This window comes from Oncorhynchus gorbuscha, linkage group LG02 (genome assembly GCF_021184085.1).
Source record: "Oncorhynchus gorbuscha isolate QuinsamMale2020 ecotype Even-year linkage group LG02, OgorEven_v1.0, whole genome shotgun sequence".
NCBI lineage: Eukaryota > Metazoa > Chordata > Actinopteri > Salmoniformes > Salmonidae > Oncorhynchus > Oncorhynchus gorbuscha.
Window position 1 is genome coordinate 2,491,354 of NC_060174.1, and position 26,960 is coordinate 2,518,313.

Here is a 26,960-nt window from a genome sequence, read left to right on the forward strand (position 1 = left end):
CCCTCTTTGTTTGGGGCGGAAGCGTAGCCTAGTGGTTAGAGCGTTGAACTAGTAACTGGAAGGTTGCGAGTTCAAACCCCCGAGCTGACAAGGTACAAATCTGTCGTTCTGCCCCTGAACAGGCAGTTAACCCACTGTTCCCAGGCCATCATTGAAAATAAGAATGTGTTCTTAACTGACTTGCCTGGTTTAAAAAAAATAATTAAAAAAATAATAATTCATGCTTCCATTATTTTTGGCAGATCGATAAAAAAGCAAGCACTAACTGTTCTAGTCTCCTTCCTGTGAACCCCGTTCATTGCTGCTTGCAGCTATGTCATCACCCAGCAGGTGATCTACAACGCATGGCCGACATCAGGTTGGTCTGTCTCGTAGCCTACTTCCTACAGGGTTGTTTAAGGGAAGCCATGAGTAACTGCCTGAACTTGGTCAGATCACAGGTCTTCATGACAGAAACGCGGTGGCTTTTGTTCAGTTTGTCCCTCTGATCCAGAACCATCATGCCTCTGCATAGCTCCCCCTGTAGTTCCACCCTGACAGCACACTCTATACTCTCGGTCACCACAGAGCTGTCTATACACGCTGCCACTGCATAAGCATCGTAGGAGACAAAGCCAGGCCCGAAGTACACATCCCTCTTACTCAGCATTGCCTCCTTGGAATAACCCCAACACTTGGACGTGATCATCTTCATGAAGCGACCAGCAGGCGTGTCCTCGCTAATCAGTTTTTCAAAGAATTCCTGGTCAATGAAAACAGTTAAATCAAACTTAAAAGGGGTTAATTTTAGTATTTATTTAAGTCCTGTTGAGGTCGGCAGACTTTAGTTAAGTAGTGTACATGGAAAGGGAACATTCCTTAGCAACTAGAAAATGCAATCTGAGTAATCAATGAAATACAAAACTATTTTATTCATATTGATTGTGTTCCCGTAATAAAAATCAGGTGAATCGTACAGAGAGAACGGTTGAAGTCAAGTCAAGGAAATGCTATTCTGAACAGTTATATTAGTAATAATCTAGTGTCCTATATAGAGATAAAGTAATAAGAGCCATCTGAAGGTTGACCCTAACTCCTTACCCATTCCAGTTTATTCCGACAGCAATACTCCCATGATGCTATGCGTGTAGGACAGAGGTACTCCTCCAGGACAATGAAGGCAGATTCAGGATCCATCACAAAGTTAAACTCTCCACATAAAGATACATTCCCTTTACCTGGAAGGAGAAATACCGGTCAAAATAGGTGAAGTCCCAAATGGCACCGGATTCCCCTACAGAGTGCACCACTTTAGACCAGTGCCTATTGGTCCTGTTAGAAAGGAGTGCATTACGTAGAGAATAAGGTGTCGTTTGGGATGCAGTTGGAAACAACCTTATTGTCTATGATTGTAGGGTCCTTCTGTAGCTCAGTTGGTAGAGCATGGCGCTTGTAACGCCAGGGTAGTGGGTTCGATTCCCGGGACCACCCATACGTAGAATGTATGCACACATGACTGTAAGTCGCTTTGGATAAAAGCGTCTGCTAAATGGCATATATTATTATTATATATTATTGTAACGTTACCCTCCATGTTGCCTCCCATAATGAGGAGCTCCTTCAGGTTCTGTTGGAAAGAAGGGTCCAGTCGGCTGGCTAGAGCCAGGTTGGTGAGCGGCCCAAGAGCCACCAAGGACACCTGTCAAGGGACGAGGAACAAGAAGACTTGGCGGCGTGCGATGGTCACATTCCACGTATTATTATCACTTAGTGACAAACTATCATCATTCATCCACTGTCTCCCAACGGACTGAAGAGCCTACAGTACCTGTTTAGGGGGTTGTCAGATGGGGAGCCTACAGTACCTGTTTAGGGGGTTGTCAGATGGGGAGCCTACAGTACCTGTTTAGGGGGTTGTCAGATGGGGAGCCTACAGTACCTGTTTAGGGGTTGTCAGATGGGGAGCCTACAGTACCTGTTTAGGGGGTTGTCAGATGGGGAGCCTACAGTACCTGTTTAGGGGGTTGTCAGATGGGGAGCCTACAGTACCTGTTTAGGGGGTTGTCAGATGGGGAGCCTACAGTACCTGTTTAGGGGGTTGTCAGATGGGGAGCCTACAGTACCTGTTTAGGGGTTGTCAGATAAGGAGCCTACAGTACCTGTTTAGGGGTTGTCAGATGGGGAGCCTACAGTACCTGTTTAGGGGTTGTCAGATGGGGAGCCTACAGTACCTGTTTAGGGGTTGTCAGATGGGGAGCCTACAGTACCTGTTTAGGGGTTGTCAGATGGGGAGCCTACAGTACCTGTTTAGGGGTTGTCAGATGGGGAGCCTACAGTACCTGTTTAGGGGTTGTCAGATGGGGAGCCTACAGTACCTGTTTAGGGGTTGTCAGATGGGGAGCCTACAGTACCTGTTTAGGGGTTGTCAGATGGGGAGCCTACAGTACTTGTTTAGGGGTTGTCAGATGGGGAGCCTACAGTACTTGTTTAGGGTTGGCAGATGGGGAGCCTACAGTACCTGTTTAGGGGGTTGGCAGATGGGGAGCCTACAGTTCCTGTTTAGGGGTTGTCAGATGGGGAGCCTACAGTACCTGTTTAGGGGTTGTCAGATGGGGAGCCTACAGTACCTGTTTAGGGGTTGTCAGATGGGGAGCCTACAGTACCTGCTTAGGGGTTGTCAGATGGGGAGCCTACAGTACCTGCTTAGGGGGTTGTCAGATGGGGAGCCTACAGTACCTGTTTAGGGGGTTGTCAGATGGGGAGCCTACAGTACCTGTTTAGGGGGTTGTCAGATGGGGAGCCTACAGTACCTGTTAGGGGGTTGTCAGATGGGGAGCCTACAGTACCTGTTAGGGGGTTGTCAGATGGGGAGCCTACAGTACCTGTTAGGGGGTTGTCAGATGGGGAGCCTACAGTACCTGTTAGGGGGTTGTCAGATGGGGAGCCTACAGTACCTGTTTAGGGTTGTCAGATGGGGAGCCTACAGTACCTGTTAGGGGGTTGTCAGATGGGGAGCCTACAGTACCTGTTAGGGGGTTGTCAGATGGGGAGCCTACAGTACCTGTTTAGGGGTTGTCAGATGGGGAGCCTACAGTACCTGTTAGGGGGTTGTCAGATGGGGAGCCTACAGTACCTGTTAGGGGTTGTCAGATGGGGAGCCTACAGTACCTGTTAGGGGGTTGTCAGATGGGGAGCCTACAGTACCTGTTAGGGGGTTGTCAGATGGGGAGCCTACAGTACCTGTTAGGGGTTGTCAGATGGGGAGCCTACAGTACCTGTTTAGGGGTTGTCAGATGGGGAGCCTACAGTACCTGTTAGGGGTTGTCAGATGGGGAGCCTACAGTACCTGTTAGGGGGTTGTCAGATGGGGAGCCTACAGTACCTGTTAGGGGTTGTCAGATGTCAGGGGAGCCTACAGTACCTGTTAGGGGTTGTCAGATGGGGAGCCTACAGTACCTGTTAGGGGGTTGTCAGATGGGGAGCCTACAGTACCTGTTAGGGGGTTGTCAGATGGGGAGCCTACAGTACCTGTTAGGGGTTGTCAGATGGGGAGCCTACAGTACCTGTTAGGGGGTTGTCAGATGGGGAGCCTACAGTACCTGTTAGGGGTTGTCAGATGGGGAGCCTACAGTACCTGTTTAGGGGGTTGTCAGATGGGGAGCCTACAGTACCTGTTAGGGGGTTGTCAGATGGGGAGCCTACAGTACCTGTTTAGGGGGTTGTCAGATGGGGAGCCTACAGTACCTGTTTAGGGGGTTGTCAGATGGGGAGCCTACAGTACCTGTTTAGGGTTGGCAGATGGGGAGCCTACAGTACCTGTTTAGGGTTGTCAGATGGGGAGCCTACAGTACCTGTTAGGGGGTTGTCAGATGGGGAGCCTACAGTACCTGTTTAGGGTTGGCAGATGGGGAGCCTACAGTACCTGTTTAGGGTTGTCAGATGGGGAGCCTACAGTACCTGTTTAGGGTTGGCAGCTACCAGTCTGATCATAGCATTAACAGCGTGTTCTCTCTGGACCTTCTCCTTCCACTGTGGGTCTCTGTCCTCCAGCACATCTCCCAGCCCGTCAGTCCCAAAGTGGTCGCTGAAAGTCTTGGTGGCCCCCACCAGGGGACCAGCAGCACCCTGGAACACTGGAATCTATGAGCAACGTACAGCCATGTGTTATGAGCTTCCCAGATAACCAAGTGTGGTATGAATGAATGTCACACGTGATGTTGTGTCCGCATCAAGAAAACACAGGGGAGGAAGCCTCTCTGAGCTGGGATCCTACCTGTGTGCGTTCACAGACAGACAGCACCAGCAGCACATTCTGACAGACGTTGTCCACATCAGTATTCCCGAAGCAGCATGTTATCCCCAGGATCTGCAGGCTTGGAGCGGCCGCGGCCATCATTATCGCCTGGGCGTCATCTATACCTGCATCCGTGTCGATTATGACCATCTTTTGGGCCATGGTGGCAGTGAAAAAGCAGATCAGCTGCGCAGGGGGAACATTTGTTAAAAATAAAAAAAAGCCTCGTCTTTGGAGTTTAAATTATATTTAGGGAGAACAGGAAGAGTATTGTAGATGTGCATTATCAAGTTATCAATGTCACATATAGAACATAAATATACCACACCATGTGTATCCCTGGACGTGTGAACCAGTGGTCCTTCTGTAGCTCAGTTGGTAGAGCATGGCGCTTGTAACGCCAGGGTAGTGGGTTCGATCCCCGGGACCACCCATACGTAGAATGTATGCACACATGACTGTAAGTCGCATTGGATAAAAGCGTCTGCTAAATGGCATATATTATTATTATTATTATAACCATTACACCATGTGTTTCCCTGTAATTTTAATTTTACCAGGCAAGTCAGTTAAGAACATTTTCTTATTTTCAATGACGGCCTAGGAACAGTGGGTTAACTGCCTGTTCAGGGGCAGAACGACAGATTTGTACCTTATCAGCTCGGGGGTTTGAACTCACAACCTTCCGGTTACTAGTCCAACGCTCTAACCACTAGGCTACGCTGCCGCCCCTACACTCTAACCACTAGGCTACCCTGCCGCCTCTACACTCTAACCACTAGGCTACCCTGCCCCCTCTACACTCTAACCACTAGGCTACCCTGCCCCCTCTACACTCTAACCACTAGGCTACCTGCCGCCCCTACACTCTAACCACTAGGCTACCCTGCCGCCCATACACTCTAACCACTAGGCTACCCTGCCGCCCATACACTCTAACCACTAGGCTACCCTGCCGCCCATACACTCTAACCACTAGGCTACCCTGCCGCCCATACACTCTAACCACTAGGCTACCCTGCCTCCTCTACACTCTAACCACTAGGCTACCCTGCCGCCCCTACACTCTAACCACTAGGCTACCCTGCCTCCTCTACACTCTAACCACTAGGCTACCCTGCCTCCTCTACACTCTAACCACTAGGCTACCCTGCCTCCTCTACACTCTAACCACTAGGCTACCCTGCCTCCTCTACACTCTAACCACTAGGCTACCCTGCCTCCTCTACACTCTAACCACTAGGCTACCCTGCCTCCTCTACACTCTAACCACTAGGCTACCCTGCCACCTCTACACTCTAACCACTAGGCTACCTACCTCCTCTACACTCTAACCACTAGGCTACCCTGCCGCCTCTACACTCTAACCACTAGTCTACCTACCTCCTCTACACTCTAACCACTAGGCTACCCTACCTCCTCTACACTCTAACCACTAGGCTACCCTGCCGCCCCTACACTCTAACCACTAGGCTACCTACCTCCTCTACACTCTAACCACTAGTCTACCTACCTCCTCTACACTCTAACCACTAGGCTACCCTGCCTCCTCTACACTCTAACCACTAGGCTACCCTACCTCCTCTACTCTCTAACCACTAGGCTACCCTGCCTCCTCTACACTCTAACCACTAGGCTACCCTGCCGCCTCTACACTCTAACCACTAGGCTACCCTACCTCCTCTACTCTCTAACCACTAGGCTACCCTGCCGCCTCTACACTCTAACCACTAGGCTACGCTGCCGTAATGCCCAGGAAGCTCGGACTCCGTTCGATAGCTCGGCAAGCGTTATAATGTAAAAATGCATTTGTTATTCACAAACATCTGGAGTTTCGCTGAACAACTATCTTCATTTACTCCCGTCACGAACTTCCGAAAAAAAAAGCCTATTCGTCACCTCTAATTTACCACTGATTACTGACACGCACAGGTCGGAAGTCTATAAGAGCTCAATACATTGGAAGTGCAAAAAAGGCCTGTAAATGTTTTTGGAAGTACATAACGAGAGTAAATCAAGACAGTTCGGCGAAACTCCATATTTGGTGAATAAGTAAAGTATTGTGACACTATAACGCGTGCAGCTCAGTCTAATCGGTGTTTCTTGGGCATTGTTCAAAATAACTGAACTCTGAACCCACTTGAGTGCTTCAAGACAACTGGAAACTGTGAAAAAAAAGCATAAAGGAAAAACCATCATAATAATCGGGCTCCGCGGACATGGAAAATCGTTTTGAACGGGCATCCAACTCGGGTGTATTTGCCATTAGAAAGAAGACATATTCAGCGTTGACAACGCCCAGATACTGGGGCAGTATATCCCATAAATACGACTAAAGAAACTTAATAAGAATTAGTCATTCAAATACTTACCAATATTTTAAACGACCACTGCTTCGTGTTGTGCAGATCAGACTTTAGTGGAATAACACCTGCTTCCTGCGACCTGTTTGTATGTACACATGGGCCGCCTTTTCTGATTTACACACGGGTAGCAAGTAAGAAAATGACAACGTTTCTTAATTCAGACTAGGACGTAAACGCAGCAGTAGAAAACATACGACGTCCTGCATGTGAATCTACTTTGACAAGTCAGTGTTTTTGTCAATACGTGCGACAATTTACCTAGAAGAAAAAAACAAAATAAATGTATTAGTCAAGAAGCAATGCCTTTATGTTGAGTAAAGTTACGCGTTCAAAACAACTGGGAATTCGGAAATCTCCAATTTTATGTATCGTTAATTTAGGATGCAACCCGGATATAGACTGTCCGTTAATCGACGTATGCGAATGGCTAATCACGTATGCGACGTAATCGATGTATGCCAATGGCTAATCACGTATGCGACGTAATCGATGTATGCCAATGGCTAATCACGTATGCGACGTAATCGATGTATGCAATGGCTAATCACGTATGCGACGTAATCGACGTATGCGAATGGTTGTAATTGTACAAAGTTATTGAAACAAAAATATGCTTTTCGTCTTGAAGCTGCAATATGTTACTTTTTGGGTGACCCGACCAAATTCACACCGAAATGTGAGTTAAACAGTAGATCTGTCATTCTCATTGAAAGCAAGTCTCAAGAAGTGATAGATGCACAGGACATCAAAACAGAATCATATCTGAAACAAGACAGGTGTTGGCAACTCTTAATGATCTGCGATGAAAAGCCAACTGACATTTACTCCTGAGGTGCTGACCTGGTCACTGGACGTGCTACCTGTCCCAGACCTGCTGTTTTCAACTCTCTAGAGACAGTAGGAGTGGTAGAGATACTCTGAATGATCGGCTATGAAAAGCCAACTGACATTTACTCCTGAGGTGCTGACTTGTTGCACCCTCTACAACTACTGTGATTATTATTATTCGACCATGCTGGTCATTTATGAACATTTGAACATCTTGGTCATGTTCTGTTATAATCTCCACCCGGCACAGCCAGAAGAGGACTGGCCACCCATCATAGCCTGGTTCCTCTCTAGGTTTCTTCCTAGGTTTTGGCCTTTCTAGGGAGTTTTTCCTAGCCACCGTGCTTCTACACCTACATTGTTTGGGGTTTTAGGCTGGGTTTCTGTACAGCACTTTGAGATATCAGCTGATGTAAAATGGGCATTTGATTTGATCAGATTATAGGATGTGAAACGGCTAGCTAGTTAGCGGTGGTGTTGGTGTAACGGATGTGTAACGGCTAGCTAGTTAGCGGTGGTGTTGGTGTAACGGATGTGAAACGGCTAGCTAGTTAGCGGTGGTGTAATGGATGTGAAACGGCTAGCTAGTTAGCGGTGGTGCACGGTAAATAGCGTTTCAATCGGTGACGTCACTTGCTCTGAAACCTTGAAGTAGTGGTTCCCCTTGCTCTGCAAGGGCTGCGGCTTTTGTGGGTAACGATGCTTCGTGGGTGAATGTTGTTGATGTCTGCAGAGGGTCCCTGGTTCGAGCCCGGGTATGGAGGAGGGGACGGACGTAAAGTTGTACTGTTACACTACAACACCTGTCTTTGTGGGAACATGCTGTACCCTACCAACCAGGTGTCATGAAGAACAACAGCTGTACCCTACCGACCAGGTGTAATGAAGAAGAACAGCTGTACCCTACCAACCAGGTCCCATGAAGAAGAACAGCTGTACCCTACCGACCAGGTGTAATGAAGAAGAACAGCTGTACCCTACCAACCAGGTCCCATGAAGAAGAACAACAGCTGTACCCTACCGACCAGGTGTAATGAAGAAGAACAGCTGTACCCTACCAACCAGGTCCCATGAAGAAGAACAACAGCTGTACCCTACTGACCAGGTGTAATGAAGAAGAACAGCTGTACCCTACCAACCAGGTCCCATGAAGAAGAACAACAGCTGTACCCTACCAACCAGGTCCCATGAAGAACAACAGCTGTACCCTACCAACCAGGTCCCATGAAGAACAACAGCTGTACCCGACCGACCAGGTGTCATGAAGAACAACAGCAGATGCGCCAAGTCTTCCCAGAGCCACCAGTCATAAGAGACGTCCTTCCCTAAATGACAAATTAGTCCACAGCTATCTTCCCGGTGACTCTCAATTTTTTTTGGTCTGGACCGCAAACCCGGGGTGAGGGGGCTCTTTTAAATTCAACCAGAACCAACCATCGCAGAAATATTGCACAGGTAAAGTATTGGAGTATCAAGTCAAGCATTTCATTAACTGCAAAACCACTCATGTCATCTACAGATTGGAATGTCCACAGTGCAAGGTGTTCTACACTGGAAGGACAAAGAGACTCCTTCAAGACCGCTTAGTGGAACACAAGTACGCCACACGGGTAGGTAATGAAGACTACCCCATGGCAAGGCACTACAAGTCCTTACCTCATGGCAAGGCACTACAAGTCCTTACCCCATGGCAAGGCACTACAAGTCCTTAACCCATGGCAAGACACTACAAGTCCCTACCCCATGGCAAGACACTACAAGTCCTTACCCCATGGCAAGACACTACAAGTCCTTACCTCATGGCAAGACACTACAAGTCCTTACCTCATGGCAAGGCACTACAAGTCCTTTCCCCATGGCAAGGCACTACAAGTCCTTACCCCATGGCAAGGCACTACAAGTCCTTACCCCATGACAAGACACTACAAGTCCTTACCCCATGACAAGACACTATGAGTCCTTACCCCATGACGAGGCACTACAAGTCCCTACCCCATGGCAAGGCACTACAAGTCCTTACCTCATGGCAAGGCACTATAAGTCCTTACCTCATGGCAAGGCACTACAAGTCCTTTCCTCATGGCAGGGAACTACAAGTCCTTACCTCATGGCAAGGCACTACAAGTTCTTACCCCATGGCAACCCTGCCTCCCTACAAGCTACGGGTATTGATCATATTCTGGCTTCTATTAGAAAAGAGGACCGTCTTAAACAGTCAAACCAGGCCACTAATAACCCTGGTTTAAATAATTGGGGCGGCAGGTAGCCTGGTGGTTAGAGCGTTAGGCCAGTAACCGGAAGGTTGCTAGATCGAATCCCCGAGCTGACAAGGTACAAATCTGCCGTTCTGCCCCTGAACAAGGCAGTTAACCCACTGTTCCTAGGCCGTCATTGTAAATAAGAATTTGTTCTTAACTGGTTTGCCTGGTTAAATAAAATAAATCAAGATTTTAATTTCTCTCCTTTCCTGTAGGGTTGTGAGAGGTCCCATTGCTGTCATCTAGTGGATATTTGCCCTCAGCTAAGTTTAGACTGCTGTCCTTGTTTGCTGTGTTCTAGTGTACTATGGAATAGATGTATCTCCTAGTCTTACCACTTTGCCCAGTCATATTCAAGGTTAGAACTACCTTTCTAGGCATTCTGATGCTTCTAGCCTTGAGATGTTTTTTTTCGATAACATATCTACAGTATTTCACCCTTTAATGTGTATCGTATTGCTTACTAGGTGTTGTCCAATCAATGTTGTAACCACTCCCACTTCTAATTAGGGCTGATTGGAAAAAGCTGATCAAAAGAGGACATTGCATTATCATATCTGTGTACTCCCTGATAAAGGCCATGCAGCCAAAACACATCAGAGGTTGTAAACTTTGTTTCCATTGAACATGCCATACAAATAATACTACATATGTATAATTGGCCAATTTTTATTATTATTTATGAACGGTCCAAAAAGCACTTTTTATGAGGTTTTAAAATTAACAAAATTTCTGATTTTCAAAATCTCACCCTTGGGATCTGACTGAGACCATTTCCCATATGAACATGGACAGTTGCCTGCTCGCGCCCCCCTGTGGGATTTCCGGTTTCTTACACTTGGCATTTGTAATGTTCCGGTTGCAATATGGTTTTGATGAACTGCCATCCATTTGAGTGGTATTTGTGATTGTGTACATGGTTCGCCCAATGCCAATAAGATGCCATTCATTTCATGGGGGTCTTCCCTTACATAAGTATTCACACCCCTAAGTCTATACTTTGTAGAATCACCTTTGACAGCGATTACAGCTGTGAGTCTTTCTGGGTAAGTCTCTAAGAGTGATTACAGCTGTGAGTCTTTCTGGGTGAGTCTCTTAAGAGTGATTACATTTACATTTACATTTAAGTCATTTAGCAGACGCTCTTATCCAGAGCGACTTACAAATTGGTGCATTCACCTTATGACATCCAGTGGAACAGCCACTTTACAATAGTGCATCTAAATATTTTAAGGGGGAGGGGGTGAGAAGGATTACTTTATCCTATCCTAAGTATTCCTTAAAGAGGTGGGGTTTCAGGTGTCTCCGGAAGGTGGTGATTGACTCCGCTGTCCTGGCGTCGTGAGGGAGTTTGTTCCACCATTGGGGAGCCAGAGCAGCGAACAGTTTTGACTGGGCTGAGCGGGAACTGTACTTCCTCAGTGGTAGGGAGACGAGCAGGCCAGAGGTGGATGAACGCAGTGCCCTTATTTGGGTGTAGGGCCTGATCAGAGCCTGGAGGTACTGAGGTGCCGTTCCCCTCACAGCTCCGTAGGCAAGCACCATGGTCTTGTAGCGGATGCGAGCTTCAACTGGAAGCCAGTGGAGAGAGCGGAGGAGCGGGGTGACGTGAGAGAACTTGGGAAGGTTGAACACTAGACGGGCTGCGGCGTTCTGGATGAGTTGTAGGGGTTTAATGGCACAGGCAGGGAGCCCAGCCAACAGCGAGTTGCAGTAATCCAGACGGGAGATGACAAGTGCCTGGATTAGGACCTGCGCCGCTTCCTGTGTGAGGCAAGGTCGTACTCTGCGGATGTTGTAGAGCATGAACCTACAGGAACGGGCCACCGCCTTGATGTTAGTTGAAAACGACAGGGTGTTGTCCAGGATCACGCCAAGGTTCTTAGCACTCTGGGAGGACACAATGGAGTTGTCAACCGTGATGGCGAGATCATGGAACGGGCAGTCCTTCCCCGGGAGGAAGAGCAGCTCCGTCTTGCCGAAGTTCAGCTTGAGATGGTGATCCGTACAGCTGTGAGTCTTTCTGGGTGAGTCTCTAAGAGTGATTACAGCTGTGAGTCTTTCTGGGTGAGTCTCTAAGAGTGATTACAGCTGTGAGTCTTTCTGGGTGAGTCTCTTAAGAGCTGTGAGTCTTTCCGGGTGAGTCTCTAAGAGCTGTGAGTCTTTCTGGGTGAGTCTCTAAGAGCTGTGAGTCTTTCTGGGTCAGTCTCTAAGAGCTGTGAGTCTTTCTGGGTGAGTCTCTAAGAGCTGTGAGTCTTTCTGGGTGAGTCTCTAAGAGCTGTGGGTCTTTCTGGGTGAGTCTCTAAGAGCTGTGAGTCTTTCTGGGTGAGTCTCTAAGAGCTGTGAGTCTTTCTGGGTGAGTCTCTAAGAGCTGTGAGTCTTTCTGGGTGAGTCTCTAAGAGCTGTGAGTCTTTCTGGGTGAGTCTCTAAGATCTTTCCACACCTGGATTGTGAAACATTTGCCCATTATTCTTTTAAAAAATTCTTCAAGCTCTGCCAAATTGGTTGTTGATCATTGCTCGACAACCATTTTGAGGTGTTGCCTTAGATCTTCAAGTAGATTTAAATCAAAACTGTAACTCGGCCACTCAGGAACATTCACTGTCTTGTTGGTAAGCAACTCCAGTGTAGGTTTGACCTTGTGTTTTTGGTTATTGTCCTGTTGAAAGGTGAATTAATCTCTCAGTGTCTGGTGGAAAGCAGACGGAACAAGGTTTTCCTCTAGGATTTTGCCTGTGCTTAGCTCCATTCTGTTTCTTTTTATCCTGAAAAACTCCCCAGGCCTTAACAACTACAAGCATACCCATAACATGATGCAAATCACTGCTCGACTGAGGGACCTTACAGATAATTGTATGTGTGTGCGGTAGTTAATCAAAATCATGATAAACACCATTATTGAACACAAAGTGAGCCCATGCATCTTATTATGCTACTCGGTAAGCATATTGTTACTACACAACATACTTAGGCTTGACATAACAAAAGGGGTTGAATACTTATTGACTCAAGACATTTCAGATTTCAAGTTTTTTTAAATTTCAAAATACACAATTCCACTTTGGTATTGTGTGTAAGACAGTAACAAAGAATGACAATACAATGTTATTGTGGTAACACAACAAAAATGTGGAAAAAGTCAAATTATTATTATTTTAAAAAAAATCAATTTTAACATATGTTGGTAGTATGAGGGTTAATAAATCAGTTATATAAACTCATATCAAAAGTACCATTTTAAAATAGTTATTAATTGCATAATCTTGACTGTGGGATCACATAGTGTAGCAGTAATAAGAGCTCATTCTCTGTAAGGTCGTCCCTGTCCCCGCTGTGAAGCATCAGACCCAGACATGTCTCCATGTATCTGTCTTCGTAGCTCCGCTATGTGAGCAGGACCGATGCGGCAGCACCCTCCTGTTGGAAGACACGACATCCTAGTTCAGGGATGGGCTACTTTGATGGGGGTCGGGGGTTCACAAAATATCTGAACTCATCAGTGGCTCGCGGGTCTGTGTACCCATATCCACACATGCAGTCAGAGCCGGCCCTAAGCAGTCAGAGCCGGCCCTAGCCTTTTGGGGGCCCTAAGCAGTCAGAGCCGGCCCTAGCCTTTTGGGGGCCCTAAGCAGTCAGAGCCGGCCCTACCCTTTTGGGGGCCCTAAGCAGTCAGAGCCGGCCCTAGCCTTTTGGGGGCCCTAAGCAGTCAGAGCCGGCCCTAGCCTTTTGGGGGCCCTAAGCAGTCAGAGCCGGCCCTAGCCTTTTGGGGGCCCCAAGCAGTCAGAGCCGGCCCTAGCCTTTTGGGGGCCCCAAGCAGTCAGAGCCGGCCTTAGCCTTTTGGGGGCCCTATCCATGCAGGCAGATCCGGCCCTAGCCTTTTGGGGGCCCTATCCATGCAGGCAGATCCGGCCCTAGCCTTTGGCGGGCCCTAAGTGAAATGATGTTGCCATGGGCTAATTGAGTACCTGTCAGTGACTGACATAACAGAAACACTGTTGACGCACAACAACATTTTGAAATTGCATCTTGTGTATTCTACTATTCTACCTAGCAACAGTAAATTGAATCCCCGAGAGTTCCTAAAAAACATTGATCTGTAAATTGATTCGTGGGCCTACAAAAAAGGGGTTTGTCCATCCCTGTTCTAATACAAAGACAACATTAGTTCAGCCGTTGTCTTACCTATAAGTGCACATCCTTGTTTCATCCACTCCAGACTCAATTCAGCTATTGAAGATATTCTGTTCTCTGGTTTTCTCCACCTTTTAAATGATAAAAGAAAAGGTTCAAAATCAACACGAGAGATTCACTCAATATTCCCTTGAAACAATTGAGGAATCATCATGGAACTGTAGACTGAAGTGAAAAGTTAATATAGTCTAGATTTCTTATACTACAGTGTGTCGCCAAATGATCCGGTGTGTTTAGTACTACTACCTGGATGTGTCAGGTCACAGACCTGTGTAAAGCCCAGATCTTCGTCCCAAACGGCACCCTAATCCCTAAGTAGTGCACTACTTTTGGACCAGAGACCTATGGAACAGGGTTCCATTTTGGGATACAGTCGAGGTGAATTTAGTTTCACTCACCCAGTGTATGTATCCCACTCCTCTCCACTGTTGGGGTAAACCACCCAGCCGAGGCCTGGTCTCCTCTGTGTCCTGGCTGAGTCTAGGAGGGGCTTGACCAGGGCTGGAGGACAGCAATTCACCCCGACAGCCACCAGCTGACTGGACCTACTGGCCAGCCGGACCGCCTCAGAGAAACGACTGCTGTCAGATATACACTGGCCATCCTGAGGAGAATAGAAGATATATCACTGTATTCTTACATCCCATATTTACAGCAACAAAACACTCAAACTGGACAGTTTTATCTCCATCTCTTCAATCAAAGACTCAATCACGGACACTCTTATTGACAGTTGTGGCTGATTTGTGTGATGTATTGTTGTCTCTACCTTCTTGACCTTTGTGTTGTTGTCTGTGCCCAATAATGTTTGTACCGTTTTTTGTGTTGCTACCATGCTGTGTTGTCGACTTGCTATGTTGTCATCTTAGGTCTCTCTTTATGTAGTGTTGTCTGTCTTGTCGTGATGTGTGTTTTGTCCTATATTCATATCGTAAATTTTTTAAATTCCAGCCCCCGTCCCCACAAGGCCTCTTGGTAGGCTATCAGTATAAATGAGCATTTGTTCTTAACTAACTAACGAGAATCGATGTGTCTTTCCTAGATCCCTTGCGTCCTCCTTGCCTATTTCTCAGAATGCTTTGATAAAGAATGTTTAAGGGTAGGAACTTAGGAGACGAGGAGAGAGGACGGCGAGGAATCAAGGAAAGACAAATTGAGAAAGAGTCTTAATTCTATAGTGAGATTTACCTTACAGGAGAAGGCCAGCCATGCTTTAGAATCTGGAAACTCTCTGAGCAGCTCCACCAGAGCTTCTGCCTCCTTCATGCTTGGGATGGTTTCCATGGCAATGAGATCGGCCCCTGCTGTAACTAGACATTGGACCTGGGGGCGGTGCCAGGCTTTCAGTTCCTGGAGACACAGAGAGAGAGAGAGACATTTAAAAACATATGGGCACAATCAGAATGTGGACAAGATCAGGACAAAGGCAGCATGTTAGCAGTAGGTATAAACGAGGCTAGAGACTGAGTGCAGACAGACCATAGGAACACTAGTCTATTATACTGATCAAAAATATAAACGCAACATGGAACAATTTCACTGAGTTAATGTTCATATAATGAAATCAGTCAATTGAAATACATTCATTGAGCCCTAATCTATGTATTTTACATGACTGGGGCGCAGACATGGGTGGGGAGCCAGGCCCAGCCAATTACAATTTGTCTTTCGCCACAAAAGGGCTTTATTACAGACATAAATACTCCTCAATTTCATCAGCTGTCCGGGTGGCTGGTCTTCGATTTTTTCACCTTTATTTAACCAGGTAGGCTAGTTGAGAACAAGTTCTCATTTGCAACTGCGACCTGGCCAAGATAAAGCATAGCAGTGTGAACAGACAACACAGTTACACATGGAGTAAACAATTAACAAGTCAATAACACAGTATAAAAAAAGGGGAGTCTATATACATTGTGTGCAAAAGGCATGAGGAGGTAGGCGAATAATTACAATTTTGCAGATTAACGCTGGAGTGATAAATGATCAGATGGTCATGTACAGGTAGAGATATTGGTGTGCAATAGAGTACCACTCTCCTTGCTACGGATGGGTGTTGCCATCGTGACCAGATCAAAGATGATCCCACAGGTGAAGAACCCGGTTGTGGAGGTCCTGGGCTGGCGTGGTTACACGTGGTCTGCAGTTGTGAGGCCGGTTGGATGTACTGCCGAATTCTCTAAAATGACGTTGGAGGCGGCTTATGGTAGAGAAATTAACATTAAATTATCTGGCAACAGCTCTGGTGGACATTCCTGCAGTCAGCATGCCAATTGCAGGCTCTGTCAAAATCAAGGACATCTGTGGCATTGTGTTGTGTGACAAAACTGCACATTTTAGAGCAGCCTTTTATTGTACCCAGCACAAGGTGCACCTGTGTAATGATCATGCTGTTTGATCAGCTTCTTGATATGCCACACCTGTCAGGTGGATGGATTATCAAAGGAGAAATGCTCACTAACTGGGATGTAAACAAATTTGTGCACAGAATTTGAGAGAAATTAGCTTTTTGTGCGTATGGAACATTTCTGGGATCTTTTTATTTGAGCTCATGAAACCAACACTTTACATGTTGTGTTTTATATTTTAGTTCAGTATAGATAATGATAGGTCAACCCCAATGTGAGTTCTTTCTTGGCATTACCTCAACACTCATCTCCGCAGCGTAAACGCCAGTGTACTCCGAGCCGTTGTGCATAAAGGCCCCGTAAGGTCCAACAGAGCCTGCCACCAGAGGCACCATGCGATCTGAGAAAATAGAAAGATACCATGTAATGTACATTAACAACTCTGATCGTACAAATAAGAGCTTCAGAGACATCGGGATCATGTCCAAATTACAGGATCTCTGAGTGCCTGGCTGAGCTGGTAGGTCCTGAGCAGCTTAGCCAATGTTTGCAATGATGATGAAACAATAACATCCAATCGCTAATTAATAATAATAATAATAATAATAATTGATTGGATTTCTATAGCGCTTTCCCACTAACTGAGGTTCCTCAAAGAGCTTTTCATAGTAGGGGAAAACTTACCTCATCCACCTTCAATGTTTACGGAGGCCTGGAATGCAACAGTTTTGTGTACAACATGAAGTTTGTAATTCGACTGAGTGTCTGTGTCTTGCTTGCGCTCCACCTCTGGGCAGCCAAATGTTTCAGGAAGCCAAGCATGTATTCGGACCGGTGAAAAGTGTCTGACAGTGGGCGAGTTTGTTTTGCGTCACCTGATGCCATAGTTATGCCATATATGCTGATATTGTGGCGAAAGTAAATAGTAACTCAGCAGCTAAGAAGAACACGAAATCGCTAGACTGCCTGTTTGTATATGTTTGCAATACTAACAAAGTTTGTACGAACAGATCGATAATGTATTTTGTGTAAAACATTTAAATTTAGCTGAATGAAGCTTATTCCACACCTGAAAAAAAAAAACATGAATTTGAGCTTAATGAGGCATGGAATGCAATAGTTAGAACAGTTTTGTACAACATTTAAGTCTGTAGGCTACACCAGTGACCAGACAATGTGTAGAATTGCAGGAAATTAACTCAAATGGTTAATAATAAAAAATTTAAAAAACTCTGTTAGGGGGGCAACAACATGAGCATCTTGCCCCCCCATGATGAGATCAGATGTTTTGTTGCCCCCCCCATCCATCAAAGTTTCCTATCCCTGGCCTAGAATGCTGACAGGAACTCCACCTGTAACTTACAGTGCCTGCTCACCTGATGGAGGCTGGTCAGCCATAAAATGTTTGACAGCCTCTCTGGCCAGAGTCACTCCTGACATGATGAGTTGGTTGGCCTGTTCAGGGGTGACATCCAGGTGCCTGATGAAGCCCTCAACACTAGCCTGGAACGTGGCTGTAGTTATCACATCAGCACCAGCACACAGAAACCTAGGGAGAGACAACATCTGTAATGCTTTGCAACAGTAAAGGCAGAACTACAACAATAGTCTATGTTAAACAACGTACCTGTAATGAGCATCTTTAATAGCCTGTGGGTTAGTATGGAGCAGCCTTGCACTCCACAAAGGATCTCCCTGTATCCACGCAAAACATACAAATATACAGCATGTGAAGTAGAGGAGAATATTCATTATCCCGATTGTGTTGCAAACCTGCATTTGTCCAACACAATATATATATTTTATTTTTTAAATTTAATTTCACCTTTATTTAAAGTCAGTTAAGAACAAATTTGTATTTTCAATGACGGCCTAGGAACAGTGGGTTAACTGCCTGTTCAGGGGCAGAACGACAGATTTGTACCTTGTCAGCTCGGTAACCTTCCGGTTACTAGTCCAACACTCTAACCACTAGGCTACCCGCCGCCTCTACACTCTAACCACTAGGCTACCCTGCCTCCTCTACACTCTAACCACTAGGCTACCCTGCCGCCTCTACACTCTAACCACTAGGCTACCCGCCGCCTCTACACTCTAACCACTAGGCTACCCTGCCGCCTCTACACTCTAACCACTAGGCTACCTGCCTCCTCTACACTCTAACCACTAGGCTACCCTGCCTCCTCTACACTCTAACCACTAGTCTACCTACCTCCTCTATACTAACCACTAGGCTACCCTACCGCCCCAAGTTGCTGTTTGGAATAATGTAATGATTTACAACCCTTTGGAATTACTCATAAAAATGCAATTTGTTGTATTTCACCTGTAATTTACAACCTGTTGATTCCAGTTCTGTTGCCAGTCCACCATCTACAATAAGTGGACCCCGACCAACATCCATTAAAGTTGTTAGAATATCCGTTTTGTCCATGGTCACTTACTGGTAGTCTCTCACTCGGCCATTTATCTTTGACTAAATTCAAGTAACGTTACTAAGCCGGTGCTGCACCTTGTCCTATTCGGGTAAAAGCAAGATTGGTTATTTATTAAACATATTTAACTACCCCCATCAATGACAAAATCAAAACAGAAGAAGTCAACCCACGTTTCGCAAGGGGTCATAGTTGTACTTCCGGAAACAACATTATTATTATTATTTTTTTGCATTCGTTGCAAATTCTGTGCAAATTTGCGTCCTATATTCATGTAAAAGCCTCCAAGTTATTTATTTGTTGTTTTATATATATATTTTTTACCCGTGTTAAACATTTCTGCGCATGTTGCTATGGTGATATGTTGTACAACGAAGCTAACTAGCTAACTGCTACAATAGCCACACGAACTGTCGTCATCGGGGATCTCTATCTAAAATAATGGTAAGATAAAGCATCGCTAGCTACCCTTCGTGGTTTCATAAATGTAGGTGCCAACAAAGCATTAAAAGACATACTCTATTCATGTTTTGTAATGCTGTACGATTTAGGTAGAAGTTAACCGTAGTTTGCGAACTTTGGCTAGCATAGCTAGCGCAACGACTGTATATGAATACGTTAGCTAGCCAACCAAACAACGTAACATTTGACTCATTTTTAAAATGTAACCTTTATTTAACTAGGCAAGTCTGTTAGGAAAAAACTTATTTACAATGACGGCCTAGGAGCAGTGGGTTAACTGCCTTGTATCGTGTCAGGGATTTGATCCAGCAACCTTTCAGTTACCGGTCCAACGCCCCAATGCAGGCAGAAACAAGATATGTTTGTACTTTTAACATCATACAACCAAGCGATGTTACTTGGTCAGTTGAAATACTTTACGCAAATAATACAATTTTTGCTTGCTAACGTTAGGCTCCCCAGGTCATTGTGGTAAATTAGTTACCGTATTATCTACCGGCAGATGGCGTAATTTCCCGCACAATGAGCTGTGCAGGTTGTGTTGTCGACAGAAAGTCTGTCAGTAGAATCATGTTTGTTCTACTGTTTGGCCTCTATCTCTAACGTCCCACAGTGTTATTCATAATTTATAGCTGCTACGAAGGCGTTTGTGGGGAGAGGATAGTGACATAATTTTCTCCAACACTTACATGTATATTGTTTTGTCTTTCATATCATTGGCCATGGCTGGTCTCATCTGTCCATGACATGTCCAACTAGGAGACCAGTACAGTAAGTATGACAGTTAAGAAGACTGAATTTGGCTTACCTGCCAAGCAATCAGTTGACCAACTGCTGTGATAATGCACTGACTGGATGAATGTGATGTGCATTGTAGACTAGCTTAGAGGCAGATTCGGCATAATAAATATGCTCACAAGGCCTGTATTCACAAAGCGTCTTATAGTAGTGGTGCTGATCTAGGATCAGTTTTGCCTTTTGGATCATAATGAATTAGACAGTGGGACTAGATAATTAGAGCAGCCCTCTGAGAGGCTTTGTGAATACGGACCAGTACCATTTTCTAAGCATTTTGTATTACTGTATAACAATCTCTTACCTAGTCTATCGCTCGCTGTACGTGATTCATTTTGTGGGGAATATTGATCTGCCTTAGTGCAGGCAGCAGCAGGAGATGTTTCCATTGATAGCACTGTGGGACAGCAGGTGTCTGAGAAAGAATGGTCCTTCTCTTCCCAGAGCTGGCTGAAATGAAGGCCCTGCTCTGCGTGGCTGGAGACCACATGGATCTAGTTATCACAACTTGGCCTGGCTAGCACAGATGTTAGTTTAGGCTGGGTGTACACTGCACGACTTTCAAAATACTAACATCGCTGAGCCTCTCACATGAAACTTTCCTGTAATTTTTTTGTCTTGCCAACGTAGTGGAGCGTATACATGATGTACATGATGTCGGGAGGATTCTCCAAGTTAACCTTAACCCTCCTGACCATCCAGACACCTCCTGACCAACCAGACACCTCCTAACCCTCACACACTACAAGATTCTTCACTTTGGTCGGGGGGATTCTCCATGCAAATCAAATCAAATTTATTTATATAGCCCTTCGTACATCAGCTGATATCTCAAAGTGCTGTACAGAAACCCAGCCTAAAACCCCAAACAGCAAACAATGCAGGTGTAAAAGCACGGTGGCTAGGAAAAACTCCCTAGAAAGGCCAAAACCTAGGAAGAAACCTAGAGAGGAACCGGGCTATGTGGGGTGGCCAGTCCTCTTCTGGCTGTGCCGGGTAGAGATTATAACAGAACATGACCAAGATGTTCAAATGTTCATAAATGACCAGCATGGTCAAATAATAATAAGGCAGAACAGTTGAAACTGGAGCAGCAGCACAGTCAGGTGGACTGGGGACAGCAAGGAGCCATCATGTCAGGTAGTCCTGGGGCACGGTCCTAGGGCTCAGGTCCTCCGAGAGAGAGAAAGAAAGAGAGAATTAGAGAGAGCATATGTGGGGTGGCCAGTCCTCTTCTGGCTGTGCCGGGTGGAGATTATAACAGAACGTGGCCAAGATGTTCAAATGTTCATAAATGACCAGCATGGTTGAATAATAGTAAGGCAGAACAGTTGAAACTGGAGCAGGAGCATGGCCAGGTGGACTGGGGACAGCAAGGAGTCCTCATGTCAGGTAGTCCTGGGACATGGTCCTAGGGCCCAGGCCAGTTGAAACTGGAGCAGCAGCATGGCCAGGTGGACTGGGGACAGCAAGGAGTCATCATGTCAGGTAGTCCTGGGGCATGGTCCTAGGGCTCAGGTCCTCCGAGAGAGAGAAAGAAAGAGAGAAGGAGAGAATTAGAGAACGCACACTTAGATTCACACAGGACACCTGAATAGGACAGGAGAAGTACTCCAGATAAACAACCTAACCCAGCCCCCGACACATAAACTACTGCAGCATAAATACTGGAGGCTGAGACAGGAGGGGTCAGGAGACACTGTGGCCCCATCCGAGGACACCCCGGACAGGGCCAAACAGGAAGGATATAACCCCACCCACTTTGCCAAAGCACAGCCCCCACACCACTAGAGGGAAATCTTCAACCACCAACTTACCATCCTGAGACAAGGCCGAGTATAGCCCACAAAGATCTCCGACACGGTACAACCCAAGGGGGGACCCAGACAGGCCGACCACAACAGTGAATCAACCCACCCAGGTGACGCACCCCCCCAGGGACGGCACGAGAGAGCCCCAGCAAGCCAGTGACTCAGCCCCGTAACAGGGTTAGAGGCAGAGAATCCCAGTGGAAAGAGGGGAACCGGCCAGGCAGAGACAGCAAGGGCGGTTCGTTGCTCCAGAGCCTTTCCGTTCACCTTCCCACTCCTGGGCCAGACTACACTCAATCATATGACCCACTGAAGAGATGAGTCTTCAGTAAAGACTTAAAGGTTGAGACCGAGTTTGCGTCTCTGACATGGGTAGGCAGACCGTTCCATAAAAATGGAGCTCTATAGGAGAAAGCCCTGCCTCCAGCTGTTTGCTTAGAAATTCTAGGGACAATTAGGAGGCCTGCGTCTTGTGACCGTAGCGTACGTGTAGGTATGTACGGCAGGACCAAATCAGAGAGGTAGGTAGGAGCAAGCCCATGTAATGCTTTGTAGGTTAGCAGTAAAACCTTGAAATCAGCCCTTGCTTTGACAGAAAGCCAGTGTAGAGAGGCTAGCACTGGAGTAATATGATCAAATTCTTTGGTTCTAGTCAGGATTCTAGCAGCCGTATTTAGCACTAACTGAAGTTTATTTAGTGCTTTATCCGGGTAGCCGGAAAATAGAGCATTGCAGTAGTCTAACCTAGAAGTGACAAAAGCATGGATTAATTTCTCTGCATCATTTTTGGACAGAAAGTTTCTGATTTTTGCAATGTTACGTAGATGGAAAAAAGCTGTCCTCGAAATGGTCTTGATATGTTCTTCAAAAGAGAGATCAGGGTCCAGAGTAACGCCGAGGTCCTTCACAGTTTTATTTGAGACGACTGTACAACCATTAAGATTAATTGTCAGATTCAACAGAAGATCTCTTTGTTTCTTGGGACCTAGAACAATCATCTCTGTTTTGTCCGAGTTTAATAGTAGAAAGTTTGCAGTCATCCACTTCCTTATGTCTGAAACACATGCTTCCACCACGCTGTCTCTCTAAAACAATGATGTGGCAGAGACTGAGGGTCACACACTACAAGATTCTTCACTTTGGTCGGGAGGATTCTCCATGCCACCACGCTGTCTCTCTAAAACAATGATGTGGCAGAGACTGAGGGTCACACACTACAAGATTCTTCACTTTGGTCGGGAGGATTCTCCATGCCACCACGCTGTCTCTCTAAAACAATGATGTGGCAGAGACTGAGGGTCACACACTACAAGATTCTTCACTTTGGTCGGGGGGATTCTCCATGCCACCACGCTGTCTCTCTAAAACAATGATGTGATTACATTGTTAACGTAGCTACAAAGAGCTGTGGCAAAAAGCAGCTTCAAATGTTTTCAGTCAGACATTGACACTTGCCATATAGAGTGTAAAAATATCTGGCCAACATTTTGAATTGAATATCATCGCTTGTGAATTTCAGAGTTGTAACGATTTGACACTTTGGTTAAAGTCATTGCTCCTGCTTGAGAGTATTCACATTCTGGGTGATGTGATACAACGTCATCATCTCATTTCCTCTTCTCTGGTGAGCTCTTATTGGCTATTGCTGATCATCATTCTCAAAACCTATAGGCCTTCAGTGGTGAACCTACAGGCCTTCAGTGGTGAACCTATATGCCTTCAGTGGTGAACCCATAGGCCCTTCAGTGGTGAACCCATAGGCCCTTCAGTGGTGAACCTATAGGCCTTCAGTGGTGAACCTATAGACCTTCAGTGGTGAACCTATAGACCTTCAGTGGTGAACCTATAGACCCTTCAGTGGTGAACCTATAGACCTTCAGTGGTGAACCTATAGACCTTCAGTGGTGAACCTATAGACCCTTCAGTGGTGAACCTATAGGCCCTTCAGTGGTGAACCTATAGACCCTTCAGTGGTGAACCTATAGACCCTTCAGTGGTGAACCTATAGGTCTTCAGTGTGTGACAGGTTTGTTTTTTATTTTAATAAAACACATCTTTTCGATCTTGTCTCATCGCTGCAACTCCCCAACAGGCTCGGGAGAGGTGAAGGTCGAGCCATGCGTCCCCCGAAACATGACCTGCCATACCGCGCTTCTTAACACTTGGCCGCTTAACCCGGGAGCCAGCTTTGCCAATGTGTTGGAGGAAACATCATTCAACTGATAACCAAAGTCAGCCTGCAGTCGCCCGGCCCGCCACAAGAAGTCACTAGAGCTTGATGAGCCAAGTAAAGCCCCCCCCTAACCCGGACCACACTGGGCCAATTTTGTGCCACTCTGTGGGACTCCCGGTCAAAGCTGGCTGTGACACAGCCTGAAATCAAACCCGGGTCTGTAGTAACGCCTCAAGCACTGCGATGCAGTGTGTTAGACTGCTGCGCCACTCGGGAGGCCCGGGTTCATGATCCTGAAAGGACAGCAACCGTAATGACCAACCTGCCCTCTAAATACACCTCTGCTGTCTTCAACCAGGATCTCAGCGATCACTTTCTCATTGCCTGCGTCCATAATGGGTCTGCGGACCACCCCTCATCACTGTCAAACGCTCCCTAAAACACTTCAGCGAGCAGGCCTTTCTAATCGACCTGGCCCGGGTATCCTGGAAGGATATTGACCTCATTCTGTCAGTAGAGGGTGCCTGGTTATTCTTTAAAAGAGCTTTCCTCGCCATCTTAAATAAGCAGGCTCCATTTAAAAAATGTAGAACCAGGAACAGATACAGCCCTTGCTTCTCTCCAGACCTGTCTGCCCTTAACCAGCACAAAAACATCCTGTGGCGTTCTGCATTAGCATCGAATACCCCAAGCGATATGTAACTTTGCAGGGAAGTTAGGAACCAATATACACAGGCAGTTAGGAAAGCTAAGGCTAGCCTTTTCAAACAGAAATTTGCATCCTGTAGCACAAACTCCAAAAAGTTCTGGGACACTGTAACGTCCATGGAGAATAAGAGCACCTTCTCCCAGCTTCCCACTGCAGTGAGGCTAGGAAATGATAATTGAGAATTTCAATAAGCATTTTTCTACGGCTGGCCATGCTTTCCACCTGGCTACCCCTATCCCGGTCAACAGCCCTGTACCCCCCACAGCAACTCGCCCAAGCCTTCCCCATTTTTCCTTCTCCCAAATCCAGTCAGCTGATGTTCTGAAAGAGCTACAAAGTCTGGACCCCTAAAAATTAGCAGGGCTAGACAATGGTTAATGGTTACCTGGTTAAATAAAGGTGTTCTCAACTAGCCTACCTGGTTAAATAAAGGTGTTCTCAACTGGCCTACCTGGTTTAATAAAGGTGTTCTCAACTAGCATACCTGGTTAAATAAAGGTGTTCTCAACTAGCCTACCTGGTTAAATAAAGGTGTTCTCAACTAGCCTACCTGGTTAAATAAAGGTGTTCTCAACTAGCCTACCTGGTTAAATAAAGGTGTTCTCAACTAGCCTACCTGGTTAAATAAAGGTGTTCTCAACTAGCCTACCAGGTTAAATAAAGGTGTTCTCAACTAGCCTACCTGGTTAAATAAAGGTGTTCTCAACTAGCCTACCTGGTTAAATAAAGGTGTTCTCAACTAGCCTACCAGGTTAAATAAAGGTGTTCTCAACTAGCCTACCTGGTTAAATAAAGGTGTTCTCAACTAGCCTACCTGGTTAAATAAAGGTGTTCTCAACTAGCCTACCAGGTTAAATAAAGGTGTTCTCAACTAGCCTACCTGGTTAAATAAAGGTGTTCTCAACTAGCCTCCTACCTGGTTAAATAAAGGTGTTCTCAACTAGCCTACCTGGTTAAATAAAGGTGTTCTCAACTAGCCTACCTGGTTAAATAAAGGTGTTCTCAACTAGCCTACCTGGTTAAATAAAGGTGTTCTCAACTTGCCTACCTGGTTAAATAAAGGTGTTCTCAACTAGCCTACCTGGTTAAATAAAGGTGTTCTCAACTAGCCTACCTGGTTAAATAAAGGTGTTCTCAACTGGCCTACCTGGTTAAATAAAGGTGTTCTCAACTAGCCTACCTGGTTAAATAAAGGTGAAATAAAATAATGTACTAATAATCCAGATTGCCGGTTGTGCGCACTCCTCCTCTCCATTCCTCTGTTCCTCTCCTCTCTCCTTTCCTCTGTTCCTCTCCTCTCTCCTTTCCTCTGTTCCTCTCCTCTCTCCTTTCCTCTGTTCCTCTCCTCTCTCCTTTCCTCTGCTCCTCTCCTTTTATCTACTCCTCTTTCTTCTCCTTCATCTCCCTTCCTCGCTCTCTCCCTCCTCTGTTCCTCTCCTCTCCTTTCCTTTCCTCTCCTTTCCTCTGTTCCACTCCTCTCTCCTTTCCTCTGTTCCTCTCCTCTCTCCTTTCCTCTCCTTTCCTCTGTTCCACTCCTCTCTCCTTTCCTCTGTTCCTCTCCTCTCTCCTTTCCTCTCCTTTTATCTTCTCCTCTTTCTTCTCCTTCATCTCCCTTCCTCGCTCTCTCCTTCCTCTGTTCCACTCCTCCTCTCCTTTCCTTTCCTCTGTTCCTCTCCTCTCTCCTTTCCGTCCTTCCTCTCTGCTCTCCTCTCTCCTTTCCTCTGTTCCTCTCCTCTCTCCTTTCCTCTGTTCCTCTCCTTTCCTCTGTTCCTCTCCTTTCCTCTGTTCCTCTCCTCTCCTTTCCTCTGCTCCTCTCCTTTCCTCTGTTCCTCTCCCCTCTCCTTTCCTCTGTTCCTCTCTCCTCTCCTTTCCTCTGCTCCTCTCTCCTTTCCTCTGTTCCTCTCCTCTCTCCTTTCCTCTGTTTCACTCTCCTTTCCTCTGTTTCACTCTGCTCTCCTTTCCTTTTCTCCTTACATCTCTCCTCATGGCTCTCTCCTCTGCTCCATTCTGTGACTCATGCATCCCTACCTCACTACTGGGATTCTGCCTCTTGTCTGTCTAGGAAAGTAAACCATACATTTGTTTAAACAAATTATAGCTTAAGCTTTTTTAAAGAGTTAGCTAACTAAGTAAAGTTTAATTGAATTCCGGCTGATTTGACGTTAGCTAGCTAAGTTAACATTACCTGACACTTTCTCTTTCGCTGCTTTCTCTCTTTCGCAAAAAATCTAATCGAAGACGGATAAATGTAGCTATCTTGTTTGCACTTGATACAATTCAAATGAACTAGCTAACTTGCTAGATTAGTAACGTT

At 46.1% G+C, this 26,960-nt stretch overlaps 3 protein-coding genes and 1 long non-coding RNA gene across 5 annotated transcripts in view; 2 read left to right on the forward strand and 2 right to left on the reverse strand.

The window, feature by feature from the left end:
- Positions 1–93: 93 nt before the first annotated feature.
- si:ch211-201h21.5 (uncharacterized protein LOC555526 homolog) lies at positions 94–7,047 on the reverse strand. Its single transcript, XM_046299644.1, has 6 exons — positions 6,646–7,047; positions 4,253–4,459; positions 3,937–4,119; positions 1,567–1,678; positions 1,081–1,217; positions 94–742 (listed from the first exon to the last, which is right to left on the reverse strand). Exons 2-6 carry the CDS (start codon positions 4,433–4,435, stop codon positions 377–379), a joined length of 981 nt encoding a protein of 326 aa, XP_046155600.1. The 5' UTR covers positions 4,436–4,459; positions 6,646–7,047; the 3' UTR covers positions 94–376.
- Positions 7,048–8,189: 1,142 nt separating this feature from the next.
- Positions 8,190–10,784, forward strand: LOC123996168. Its single transcript, XR_006831952.1, has 3 exons — positions 8,190–8,455; positions 8,724–9,077; positions 9,941–10,784. It is a non-coding gene; the product is annotated as an uncharacterized LOC123996168 (long non-coding RNA).
- A 1,996-nt stretch (positions 10,785–12,780) lies between these two features.
- zgc:172121 (uncharacterized protein LOC337599 homolog) lies at positions 12,781–18,881 on the reverse strand. The gene is made up of 8 exons (XM_046299643.1): positions 18,588–18,881; positions 17,889–17,956; positions 17,638–17,810; positions 16,558–16,661; positions 15,105–15,266; positions 14,315–14,520; positions 13,908–13,987; positions 12,781–13,142 (listed from the first exon to the last, which is right to left on the reverse strand). Exons 1-8 carry the CDS (start codon positions 18,693–18,695, stop codon positions 13,027–13,029), a joined length of 1,017 nt encoding a protein of 338 aa, XP_046155599.1. The 5' UTR covers positions 18,696–18,881; the 3' UTR covers positions 12,781–13,026.
- Positions 18,882–18,917: 36 nt separating this feature from the next.
- nme7 (NME/NM23 family member 7) overlaps positions 18,918–26,960 on the forward strand; it is a 119,478-nt gene continuing 111,435 nt past the window's right edge. Inside the window, exons 1-2 of one of the 2 annotated variants that reach the window (XM_046299640.1) lie at positions 18,918–19,140; positions 19,918–19,929. In XM_046299640.1, coding sequence (XP_046155596.1) covers positions 19,138–19,140; positions 19,918–19,929 — 15 coding nt within the window. In that variant the 5' untranslated portion in view covers positions 18,918–19,137. The remainder of the gene's footprint in view (positions 19,141–19,917; positions 19,930–26,960) is intronic. The other variant, XM_046299641.1, reaches the window with a different exon arrangement.

Coding starts and splice junctions, on each gene's coding strand:
- si:ch211-201h21.5 (XM_046299644.1), bottom strand. CDS start 4,435: ATGGCCCAAAAGATGGTCATAATCGACACGGATGCAGGTATAGATGAC. Junction 1,679..3,936: donor TAGCTGCCAACCCTAAACAG/GTACTGTAGGCT, acceptor GTCCCTTGACAG/GTGTCCTTGGTGGCTCTTGG. Junction 1,218..1,566: donor TATGGGAGGCAACATGGAGG/GTAACGTTACAA, acceptor TTCTCCTTCCAG/GTAAAGGGAATGTATCTTTA.
- zgc:172121 (XM_046299643.1), bottom strand. CDS start 18,695: ATGGACAAAACGGATATTCTAACAACTTTAATGGATGTTGGTCGGGGT. Junction 17,957..18,587: donor CAACAGGTTGTAAATTACAG/GTGAAATACAAC, acceptor GCGTGGATACAG/GGAGATCCTTTGTGGAGTGC. Junction 13,988..14,314: donor GAGTGGGATACATACACTGG/GTGAGTGAAACT, acceptor ATCATTTAAAAG/GTGGAGAAAACCAGAGAACA.